This window comes from Eupeodes corollae, chromosome 3, assembly GCF_945859685.1.
Source record: "Eupeodes corollae chromosome 3, idEupCoro1.1, whole genome shotgun sequence".
NCBI classification, from domain to species: domain Eukaryota; kingdom Metazoa; phylum Arthropoda; class Insecta; order Diptera; family Syrphidae; genus Eupeodes; species Eupeodes corollae.
This window is the reverse complement of record NC_079149.1, coordinates 19892012-19903941: the sequence shown is the minus strand read 5'-3', so window position 1 is coordinate 19903941 and position 11930 is coordinate 19892012. Positions and strand designations below refer to the sequence as shown.

General features: G+C 29.5%; 1 protein-coding gene across 3 annotated transcripts in view; it reads right to left on the bottom strand.

The window, feature by feature from the left end:
- Positions 1 to 4109: 4109 nt before the first annotated feature.
- Positions 4110 to 11930, bottom strand: part of LOC129948892 (GTP-binding protein REM 2) — a 333357-nt gene continuing 325536 nt past the window's right edge. For all 3 annotated transcript variants that reach the window (XM_056060040.1, XM_056060041.1, XM_056060042.1), the window contains 5 exons: positions 7727 to 7818; positions 7192 to 7384; positions 5033 to 5168; positions 4452 to 4619; positions 4110 to 4331 (listed from right to left, as the gene is read on the bottom strand). In XM_056060040.1, coding sequence (XP_055916015.1) covers positions 4214 to 4331; positions 4452 to 4619; positions 5033 to 5168; positions 7192 to 7384; positions 7727 to 7818 — 707 coding nt within the window. In that variant the 3' untranslated portion in view covers positions 4110 to 4213. The remainder of the gene's footprint in view (positions 4332 to 4451; positions 4620 to 5032; positions 5169 to 7191; positions 7385 to 7726; positions 7819 to 11930) is intronic.

Below are 11930 nucleotides of genomic sequence, written 5' to 3'. Positions count from 1 at the left end.
TTCTTTTTTGTTGTGAGTTCACTTTGGTGCCCCGATATTTTGTTTTATAATTTGAATATTAAAATCAAATAAAATAAAATTTTATAAATTTTTTCTTTATTTATTTATATTACTTTATTATTTGTTTTGTTGACATCTGTCAAATCAGTTGTTTATGCCAAATCGTGTTGGCAAATTACACCATTGAATAGCACGTTCAAGTGATAAAACTTTATTATCACACCGTCTACTGACCCAGGGGCCCAAAGCTCATGGCCATAGACAACGCCGCTTGTTCGCTGACTGGCGTTCGAACCGTTTAAAAGAGGACCCCAAGTTTGGGCGAAAAAATGGCTTTGTTAACAAGCAAAATTGCAGTATATAGAACGCCTCTAACCCACGCGAGGTCCCCTAGGTGATAATGCATCCTCAAAAAGTTACCGTTTGGTACGGATTTTGGACCGGAGCGGCGGAGTAATTGATCGGTACTTTTTTGAAAATGACGTTAGTGAGGCTAGCACCGTCAACAGCGATCGCTACATAATGATGATAACTAATTTTGTATAGCCCAAATTAAACCATATAGACCTAGACGATATGTGGTTTCAGCAGGACGGCGATACGTGCCACACAGCAAACACCACGACATCTACACACAAAATCTACCCGCCCTTATTGAAAAAAAACCTTTAGAAAACGCAAACTGAGCGCTCTGATGTGTCTGAGGTAAAATGAAACATAGATCTTTTTTGACAACTCATTTCTCTGCTCTGAGCTTAAAAAGAAAAAATTCCTCATGCTGTACGCAGTGTTCGAGCAAACTCTGACGTTTGCGTTGAAAGTTCAGGTTACCAAACAGTCATTTCCAGAAAAAATGATTTCCGTTAAATTATATTAAAGGGAATATATGTATAATGTATAACTGACAGGTTGTACAACAAACACGATGTGTAGTGATTGAATCTTCAAGACATAAAATAACGAATCTATTTATCTTATCAAACTTAAAATATTTATGGATTTCGAAAACGATTGGTATTTCGGATCAGATAGCTTGTCCCCATTTGACATGAAAAAAAAGCAAAATAGACCTCAACTTAATTTACAACTTTTTTTTCTTAAGTTTTTATTTTTAATTTTACTTAAATCGTTACATTTAAATGTTGTCCATTGTTTTTTCTAACATAAAATAGAAATGAAATACAATTAACACGAAGTCATTTAAATGTCAATATGATACAAATTATAAAACAGTTGATGTAAACAGTACCTCAGCCAACTATGTTGCCTACCTTCCGAAAACTGTGAATTTCATAATATTTGGCGGTGTTCACATCGGACTCTGTAAGGTTGATTCATTTGACATGTCATCATTTTATGCTTCTTAAAATCATATTTCTGTTTTATTTTCTTCTTTACTTTCGAGCCTTGTGTCTTGTAAGCGATATAGTTATTAGATGTCAAAATAAGTCACCTTCAAAGAGTTCTTTGTGAACACATTCTTTTTCGTCAAAGTGCAGAATGCATACGAAATTCAAAACTTTGATACTATTTCGACAATGTATTTTTGACATTTTACAGTCCGGCTTAATAATATTGACGTTTAAAGAGTTTTCTCATTCAATTTTGTTTTTCTTACAGAAAGTCAAGTTCTTGTTCATAAAGAAAAAAATTAAATCTGCATTTATTTATCTAGAAAACTTTTTTATTTTGTTAGTTGTTTTCGCGAAAAAAATAAACTTTTCTATTCCTCGAATATCACTGCTATTTTTATCATCAATGCAAAAACACAACAATTTTTTGCACTAAAGTTATTTAAATTCCATCAAAGTACTTAAACGTCAAATAAATTACATACATTTATTTTTGTAATTCAAGCAGATCGATTTTAAATAAGAACCGTATTCGTCATTTTCTTTTCTGATCTGTCTCTGGTTCTGATAAGATGAAATGAAAATTTAGTTTGACAGATGTCAGCTCTAAACTGTAAAAATGGAGCATTTAAAAGCTCAAATTTCGTCATTTGATTGTTCTCTGGTAAGCCATTTGTACATACATATATGTACACACATTTATAATTCATATATCCCAACTATGTATAAACAATTCAACTAAATCGTCCTAAGACGTCTCAGCTGAAAAATTAAGATTTACAAAAAATTAAAAAAGGCGCCTTTGTGAAAAGCTGATTTACACGGGAACTCAAAATTATGCCTGAGGAAAAACAAATTAATATTCGAAGGCGAACGCGATTTCAAAATGGAATCATCTGTTAATCAGGATTTTCTTTAGTGATCGCCGCTTGCTACAATTGAGCGCTTAGATTTGCTCGTAGCTTGATAAAAGTTTAACGTCAACAATTTGATTTGATGTTCCCTTCACGCACTTTTTGCTTTTTCATTCTGACATCTAAGACGCTTAGTTTTAGATGACTTATGACATATGTTATTCAATGTGCTGTTATTTTACATTCTTGTTAGACTCAATCTTTACTTATAATTTCGGACTATCATCTGTCAAATTGTGTTTTTGTTTGTTTTGTGCTGGTATTGAGCAGGTTCAGACTACAAAAGTGAGTTCAAAGTTAGGAAAGTATCTAGCATCTAATTGATTAGCTGTCAAAAAATAGCCTTCCAATTAATGCAAATTTATTGAAAAGTTGAACGGAAAGTTAATTAATTCTAATTACGTCGAAATACCATCCAATCATAATTATTCATTCAACTGAAAGCTAAACTCTATTACTCCGATTTCTTCCACAATTCTATTTTATTATTTATTAATAAGGGTTCTTTGTCAAATTAATAAGTAATAAAGGAATAAGTAACATTTTCTTAAAATACAAAATTAGGAATGTTTTGTAGGCAATTATGTTTTTAGTAGTTTTTGAACGAATAACTAAAGGTAGAGGTTAGTAAAGTCTGAAATTTGTCACAAACTAGCTCGTTGAGTTGGTTAAAAATTACGTTTAAAGAATGCAGTTGACTACAAATGAAGTGCTTTATGTTGTTTGAACCTTCCCTTTGTTCTTCTAGACAAATTCTTGACATATTCAAGGTTTGGCATCCATACAAAATTTCATCAGAGAACTAAATGCATTAATTTTTCAAAATGGCGGCAAATTCTAATGCTACTTTGATATTTGTGAAATAAACAAATACAAAATGGCTACATGGTAACAAGGCGTCAACTTCAATAGATTTTTATGTGGTTTCATTCTTGAGGGGTCGAACTTTAGATCTAGATTCACTTAGGTTGATAGGTTCTTTACGAAATCAATGTTTTTAGTTATTGTTTTAAAAAGAACTTATAAAAAATTTAGATGAACTAAAATATTGGACTGTTGCTTAGACGTCATTAAAAAATTAACTCTTTTTTCTAAATAAAATAAAGACACCATAAAGGAATCAAGGAAAAGAAGTTTTTGAATAAAAGAAAACAAAACAAACTAGGTAAGTGTATAATTTATATTTTATATATAAAAAATAATCATAATAATTATTAACTTAAAATAAAATAGGTACATAATCATAAAAAACAACTTAAAATAAATAATATATAATCTTATACGTAATTTGTTTTTGTTTATTTTTTGTAAAACTTATTCAACAAATCTTAAAATTAAGGAAAATTTACATGGCATATGTTGAATAAGTAATGTTTTTTTAAATAAATTGTACATAGATAAATCATAAATAAGGAAATAATATACAAAAATGATACTGTTGCGTGTGGAAGGACTTTCTTATAGTTTCTATAATAATTCTTAAAGTTTTTTATTCCCACGGAAATACGTTTTGTTTTTTAAAGGACATTATTATTTTGTTTATCTTTGAATAAGAAAGTGTGAATGAAATAATCCTTAAAACAATATAGATACATATAGCTAGATATAGATACATATACATTTATACACATTCAGATAAGAAGTTTAATGAGAGTCATCATAATATATTTTATAACAAAGATACAGATATACCGCAATGTTGTATAAGGATTTTGTAATACTTTCTTTTTATTTTCTCTGCAAGGACCTGCTTTCTTGATTCTTCTGCTGCTGCTGCTGCTGATACTGATGTTGATTTTGATGCTGCTGATGATGGCGTAGGTTTATTTAATATTTTTGTTGGTTTTTGTTTTTTTTTTTCAACACTCGGAACACAGATGGGATGAAACCATAAACACAGTTAATATATATAAAGGTATAAAGGAAGTAACTCTGAATTTTATTTGCTTAAAGGACATGCAAATTTTCACAGCTCTTTGACTTTGAATCCCTTGCCCAAACACGTCCTAGGAGCCCTTTAACCTTCAGACTGGTCGATGTACGTGATCCACGATATTTTCTAGGACTGTAAAAAGAACGAGAGAAAAATGTAAGGATTTTGGTTTTTTAGTTTAATAAAATCATAAAAAGTTTTTGGAATTTTATTTTTGTTGGTTTGATTATTTTAAATTATGTATGTACATACCTGCTATGTGAACTTCCTGGTGGTGTACTAACATCTGCGATCACATTATTTGCCGGTCCTACAGGGGTATTTGGATTAGTGCCTCCGTTGCCAGTTAGGCAGGCTCCTCCCAGTGGTGAGCAGGCCCTTCGCTTTGATTTCCTTGTGGAACGTTTTCTGAATAAATCCCTAAACAAATGTTCAAAAATACAAAAATGTTAAAAACATTAAGAGCCATGTGTGGTGTATGTGTTTTATGAAGAACATTTTAGGATAACTCCTAGACTAACAATAAGACTAGTAGCTATGGAGTGGATTAAGGCTAGGATTGTTATTTTTTCTCATATACAATTTTTTTTATAGTGAAAAAGGTATGCTTTTGCTTTTGATTTTTTACTTTGCCTTTGCTATTTGAAGTGGGATCAATATGGTTTAAGATTCAAGAGTTTTTCAAATTGTTTCTATTAAAAAGGTCACAGATTGTAATCTTCTTTTATGTTGTTTCTTTTTTATTATTTGTTGATTTTTGTTAAGTGCAAAATTGAAGATTTCTTTGTAGTTAATCGAAATTTCTTTTTCTTTTGATGATGATTTTCTCTTACCTTGATTTTTCTGGATTTTCCAATTTAAGACGAATTTGCGAAAGAAGGCCAACCAGAAGCTCATCAACATTATGATTAATTCCTACCGAGGTCTCGATGAATTTACAATCGTATGCAGTTGCCATTGCTTTGCCCTCTGTAATATTTTAATTTGTTGTTTTAATGAGAATTTGAAATAAGGAATAAATTATTATTTAATAATGAGTAATGATGATGTTGTGTTGTATAATTAAAGCTTAAGTTTATATGAATATCTACCTACACATATATGTATGTATAAATTGGTGTAGTTTTGATTGTTCTATTGATTTTTGTGGGTTTGGATGTCAAGTGCAAATATCACATCATTAACGAGAAAATCTCATTATTTTGAAATTAATAAGCTTTACCAATGTGAAACTGAGTACCATATTTCAGTTGTAAAGGTCAAATTTAAATTGATTTTAGATTTGATTGACAAAATGTGACAGATGTTAACATCTGTATTACTGGCATTGACACATAAGTGTTCTTTCCAAAAGTTGGGACTCATTTTGATGTTTTATCATATTTTATTTTATTTCAACTATATAAAATAAAAAAACACAAACTTTCAAAGGGAAAGGGGGAAGGAAATTTGATATTTTCAAAGCAATAAGGTCAAATCTCGTTGAAGAACAATACAAAAAATCGATTTTTTTTTTATTAAAATCCTAAGTTAAGAGACATTTTCAAAAACCCAAGCAATATTTTCATGATTCATGTGGTTCCCACCCTCTCTCTCCTCAGAAAGTGTAAGTTTTTAGTTCAATTTAAACATCTCTTCATCAGTATCAGAGGTGTTCGTAAGTTAAAAGAACTGGGATTTTAGCACTTTGCATGTGGGATATTTGTTAAAACATACGTTTTATGCAGTAATTAAAGTCAGTGATAAGACAAAAATGCTTATCTTTTTATAGTATCGTAGCCTTACTTCTACTATTTAATGCAGAAATTGAAATTCTTCAGAATCAAAGACTTTTCAAGTACTGTTTTTCGAAAATTCCACAAATGTGGTGTCATTAAGAAAAATTGAAAAACTGCTGATGATGTAAATTAATAAAACCAAACCAATACAGATCTGGAGAAAGTCAATTCACACATATGGAGCTAAATGTCATCGATAACTTCTCCATTTTTCAGGTCTTGAATGGGTTGTAGACCATTTGAAATGACCTTATCCTTTCATCATCAAAGAACAAATATCTTAAGGTGTTAAATCACAAGATGCAATATGCTTATCCATAATAGTCGTGTTTTTTGGTATTCTATAAATAGTATAGTAGAAAATTTCCAAGAAAACGCATCGGCAGTAAATAGATTTTTGTATTTCAAAATTGGTACAACTGAGAGAAAATCTGTCAGAATGATAATAAAAAAACACAAATAGAAAAAAGTTTTGTGAAAATCAAAAGTAAAATTAACTTCAGCAAAAACAAAACAAATAAAACTAATAAAATGGAGAATTTTCAAGAAGAAGTGGTAAGAAAACATTTGGAAATTAAGATTCTATAAAAATAGTTCATGCTTTGACAACAAAAATATCAACTTCAAGAAGGGGGCTTGTTCGTAGGCTACTACATTAACATGTGGTATTGAGGGGAGCTTGAAGATCGTCTCAATTCCTTATATAGCTGAATCAAGTTGAAATGAGCTTGAATTGACTAGATTCCGGTGGGGGTTCGGAGTCAATTCAAAATTTGTGAAGAAAAACTTGTTTGGAAGAGTTGGTTTTACAAATAATGCATTACGGTCTGTTTATTTGCATGTTTGTGTAAGAAAAATATAGCTTCGTTTTAACCAAAACATTTTTAGAGAAAAAAATTGCACGTGGAGTAGGTAGCATATTCTTATATGGTGCTGAACTATTTAGTTCTTCATTGTTCAACACAAATCAAACTACATATCTTACTTGAACTTTAAAGAGTGCTGTCAAACTTATTCATTTGTGAATCTTCTTGTGCGGTGGAAACACCAAAAAGATTTATTTAACCTAAACTGCGAAAAACCCTTAATTATCTTTTTTATTGTTTTCTCTTGCAAATTCTCAGTTCAAATCAAATTCATTCAAAAACTTTTATATATAATTTAATATAGTTCTAAAAGAATTTATCGATTTATATATGAGACCAAAAACTTACCTTCTGATGTAATATGCCTGCTTCTGGCCAAATCAGCTTTATTACCAACTAAAATAACAGCCTTTTGTGCAATATTTTCATTTGTCCATAATACTTGCAGAACCCTTTCGGCAATTGTGAAACTACTACGGTCAGCTGATGAATAAATAACACAATAACCATGGGGATCATAGCTGGTCAAACAGTCATCCGGCTTTAAGAACACAAAAAATAAAATAAAGCGTTATGAAGGATGATTTTATATAATATTCAAATTCATATAACAAAAGGGATATTTCAAGGTATAGTAACGTAAAAAATCCTTTGAACCAGTGGCATTACAAAAGAATTTCAAAGGTGCAACTTTTCTTTCCTAGAAAATGATTAACAAAAAGAAGTGCATTTTTAAGGAACACAATTTTTAAGGAAAATTAAACAGTTGTGGGTTTTCGAATACAAAAATATTGAAACTACGCCACTGCTTCATAAAGAGTAGTTCTATATGAAAAGTGAACTTCCTGGAAAATTAAAAATCAATTATGTATGATAAACTTACCGTCATGTCCGTGTATGGATGGTCAATAAAAATCAGTTCGGATTCTTCTCCGCTTAAAAGAACTGAAACAGACTTTTCACCAGAATCATCATCTACAACAAAGGAAAATTCATTGAAATGTTAAAAGAAGGATTTAATATTTTTCAATATCATTTTGAATATGGAAAGAAAAAGAAACGAAAAAAAGTGCTTTTGTGTTCTTATAATAATTTATTTTTGAATGCTTAACAAAGATTTTTTACTTGTTTTTTAAAAAATATTCTTACAGCTTAAAACTGAAGAAAGAACTTAACAGAAAAAAAGTAAAATAAAACATAAAATTTAACATAAGAAAGAGATTTGCATACAAAAAGGATACCCCAGATAGGTAGGGAAGGTTTGGTACCTGTACCACTATCTGCATTATGACTAAAAGGTGATATTCAAAAAGGATTTTTAAGGTTCTAGATATAGCAAAAAAAGGAAAGAACAAACAGGCAGACTGAGAGCTTAGAATGAAAAAGAAACGAAATGTTAGGTAAAGAGTGACAAAGGACTTTATGTATGTACGTTCCACAAAAATGCACTCGTGCTGAAGATTGTAGAACACCTAGTAGCAGAAATAAGGACACGCAAAACAGAAAAGGGACTCTCAAACCATGTCTAGAAAAAGGATGATAACATAAAGATTGCTGGAACGAACTAAGTTTACTTGAAAACGTGCTTAAAGTAAGTGTTTTACATATTTTTATACAATATGAAAGCTTAAAGTTTTAAGAAAAAAAGTGTTGTTTATTTTAAGCGAGTTGAAAGTGCTGATAAAGTTGTTGCTTCGAATATTTCGAATTAAATTAAAATAAGGACATTGACAACAGACAGCAAAAAGAAGAAGAAGAAGAATTTAAGGATAATGTCTTATTAAAAGAGGATTGGTGAGTTTCTTGAGCTTTTCTTTACTTTCTTGGTACTTTTTCCCTTATCGAAGATATCATCTCTAAGGTGGATTTTTAAGGACCTGAAAATAAGTCTTTTTCTTACTCTCCCAAAACCATCATTATACCCATTCCCATAGTGATACTAAATTTTGAGAGAAAAATAAGGAACATTTTGGTATTTTACATTATATTTCTTGCGGTAAATGAATCTTAATGGATTTATCATCACACTATAGCAACATCATTTGTTTTCAAGGAGACGCTGAGGACGACACGAAGGTTGTTTAAGGCTTATTTAAATGTTATTGACGACGGCGACGCACGTTGAGGAGATTTTATAAAATGTTGTTTTTAATGTATTTAACATGTAAATAGTTCAAGATTAAAGAAGCAGTTTGAAAAAGTTTAAAGGATGTTATACTTTAACTAAACAAGGCTTTGACATTCATAATTGGCCTATGAAGTGAAGTCACCTGTTGTTAAGGGATTTTCTTAATTTCACTTTAAGTTGCCTGTTTCATCATTAGTTATGAATTTGTGGATGATGGATGGGTTTTTCTTTTGTTTTTAAAGGTACAGCAGTGTGAGGTTATGATTAATTTTTAACTGAAGAGATAAATCCCCTTAAATGATTTTTTGGGTAGCAACAAAAACACTTAAACTTTCTTCAGGTAAAATATATTTTGAATTTATGATGGAATAATGTCGTAACGTAATTTTAAGCATTATCTTGGCTAATAAAAAATTATTAAGGTTCGTTGTACCTCTCTTTTTTTAAGGTTTCTATCGAAAATCTTGAGATCACATAAGATGATTTGCGACGTTTTTAATTTTTTAAAGACAATTATCTTAAGTTGAATTAAATGGGATTTATTTTTGTAGTTTTCATGTGGAAAACTATCTTAGGTCAACTTAATTCATAATGTTTTTGGAAGAATTAATCCGATTGATAATTTTATGTGGACTTAAGATATTTTACTTAGATCCGTCTTAACCATGACACGAGTACGATTACTGGAATATCGCAAGATAATAACTGATTTTTGTAGAAGGGTAATTTACAATCATGTTTTGCAATGGAAAGGGTGGTCTATATCTTCTTGTTAAGACGGGAAAGGCAAAGTAAAGAACATTGTAAAAAATTGTTCTATTAAATCCCTCTTGAACAATTTGCTTTAATTTTGAAACACGTCGTAGTTTTTGTATTCTTCCCGATAAGATACATGGAAACACAATTTTTAAAGGTTTTTCCAATAAGAAGGTTTTTTGAGCTTGGAGTTTTTTTTTAAGTTGTCATCTTTTGCAATTGAAAAATGATAATAAAGGCATTAGCAAAAATGTTACGATACACGCTTAAACTATGTAATGAACATTTTGAAAATTTAACAGTGAAAATAGTGAACAAAATTGCTGTGTCTCGCAAAAGAACAACTAAGAATATTGCTCAATTAGCCTTCGTAATTTTGGCTAAAACCCAGGTATGTCGATTCCTTCGCCGTTCATGAAATTATTTCATACTTTACACATAGATTTTAAGGCTCTAAAATTTAATTGACACAAGAACTCAAGCGAGCCGATCACCAGCAACGTCAAATCTTGAATAATTCGGTTTCTTGAAATGCATCAAAATGATCTAGAAGTTCATCAAAAAATCATCTTTAGTGACGAGACGCATTTTCACCTAAATAAACTAAATTGTCGTATTTGAAGTTTAAAAATAACAGAACAATCCTTGAATACCTTCTACATCTTTAACATATCAATAGTTGATGAGGTTTTTGGTCTATTCGCGTGTGATTGAACTTCACTTTTTTTTTTTTAAAGAGGTTGGTGCAACCGACCTGTCGTTGTTTGGTCGGAATTAGAGGAAATTGAAGAAGACGAAGTTTTTTTCAATTTTCAAACTTTCTTCTTTGCAATGCTATAAGCATCCACTGATATTTCTTAACAAATACAAGTTTTTTTTTATTAAATATCAAAATGAAACCTTGTTAAGACGGGAAGGGCAGTTGTTTAAAAAAGTAATGAAACCTCTTATTGGAAATCCTATACATTTTTATTTTATGAGAATTAGGGACCGAAAGTTGTATAGTACAAACCTTCACAATTTTATACATTTTATTTGAGAATAGTAAATTTTAGAAATAGAAATATTTATGGAGAATATTCATGCAACAGTATCTACTAATTGTTAGAATAGATTTTAGAGTGCATAAATGGAGCTTGGAATAAAAATTTCATAAAACAAGGTTTTAAAATGTCAATTGATCAAATTCTTAATAAACCACGTAATAGTTTTAAGTATTTATTTTTGTTATATTAAGTTTGTGGTTTTCAGTGAATATTAAGAATATTTGGTGCTTTTTGTGTTTTATTAACGCATAACAGGGCGTGAATCTTGAGGCTTGTTTTCCATGCTTAAAATTATTTGTATTTTAATAAAAGGAATCATATTTTTACCTTTAAATATGTAGAATAAAGACTTAAAAGTTAAATTGTAAATTTAAATTCAAACTTTCAATTATAAAAATAAGCACTTAAGCTTTCAAAATATATCTGAGGATTTTATACGTGCCAGAGAAAAGGTAAATAGTGTCTACTTATATTTTAAAATTATGTGGATTGGTTAAAATACTTGCATTATTTACAAAGTTTAATTTAAAAAAGTTCAATAATATTATATTATTTGTTCTCGAGAGTGACAACTTTGTGTTGGATTTTTATTGATCCTACATAATATAAATACAAAATAAAATTAGAAAATCAAAACTAAGGTGAAACTAAATATAATATTAATTTTTCTGTTAGTTTTTTTTTACCATCGGACGGTTTTTCAATACGAATTTGGATATTTGTGTTGCCTATTTAGGTATATTTTTGATTCGAGACGCATTTTTGAAAGAAAACAAAATTATTTTTGTTGTTTTTTTTTAAAGAGAAAAATAATGATTAATAATAATTTATGGAAAATAAAGCAAATAAATGGAAAATATTTTAAAAAAGAGGAGAAAGAGAAATAGAAAATAAGAAAAACGAATTAAATAAATTTTAATTATTTACATTTTATACAAAAAATAAAATTTATTTGAAATAAGAAAATAGTTTTTAAATAATTTGATTTTTTTGTTGATAATATGGCCTTAAATTGTGTATTTATTTGTTAATTGTTTATATGTAGATTATAAAGACAGTACGCAAGGTTTTCAGCAGATAGTGTATTTTGGAAAACAAAATTTTGTCTGTGTAAAATAGAAAGACGGTACACAAAAGGTTTTCAGATATTTATTTAT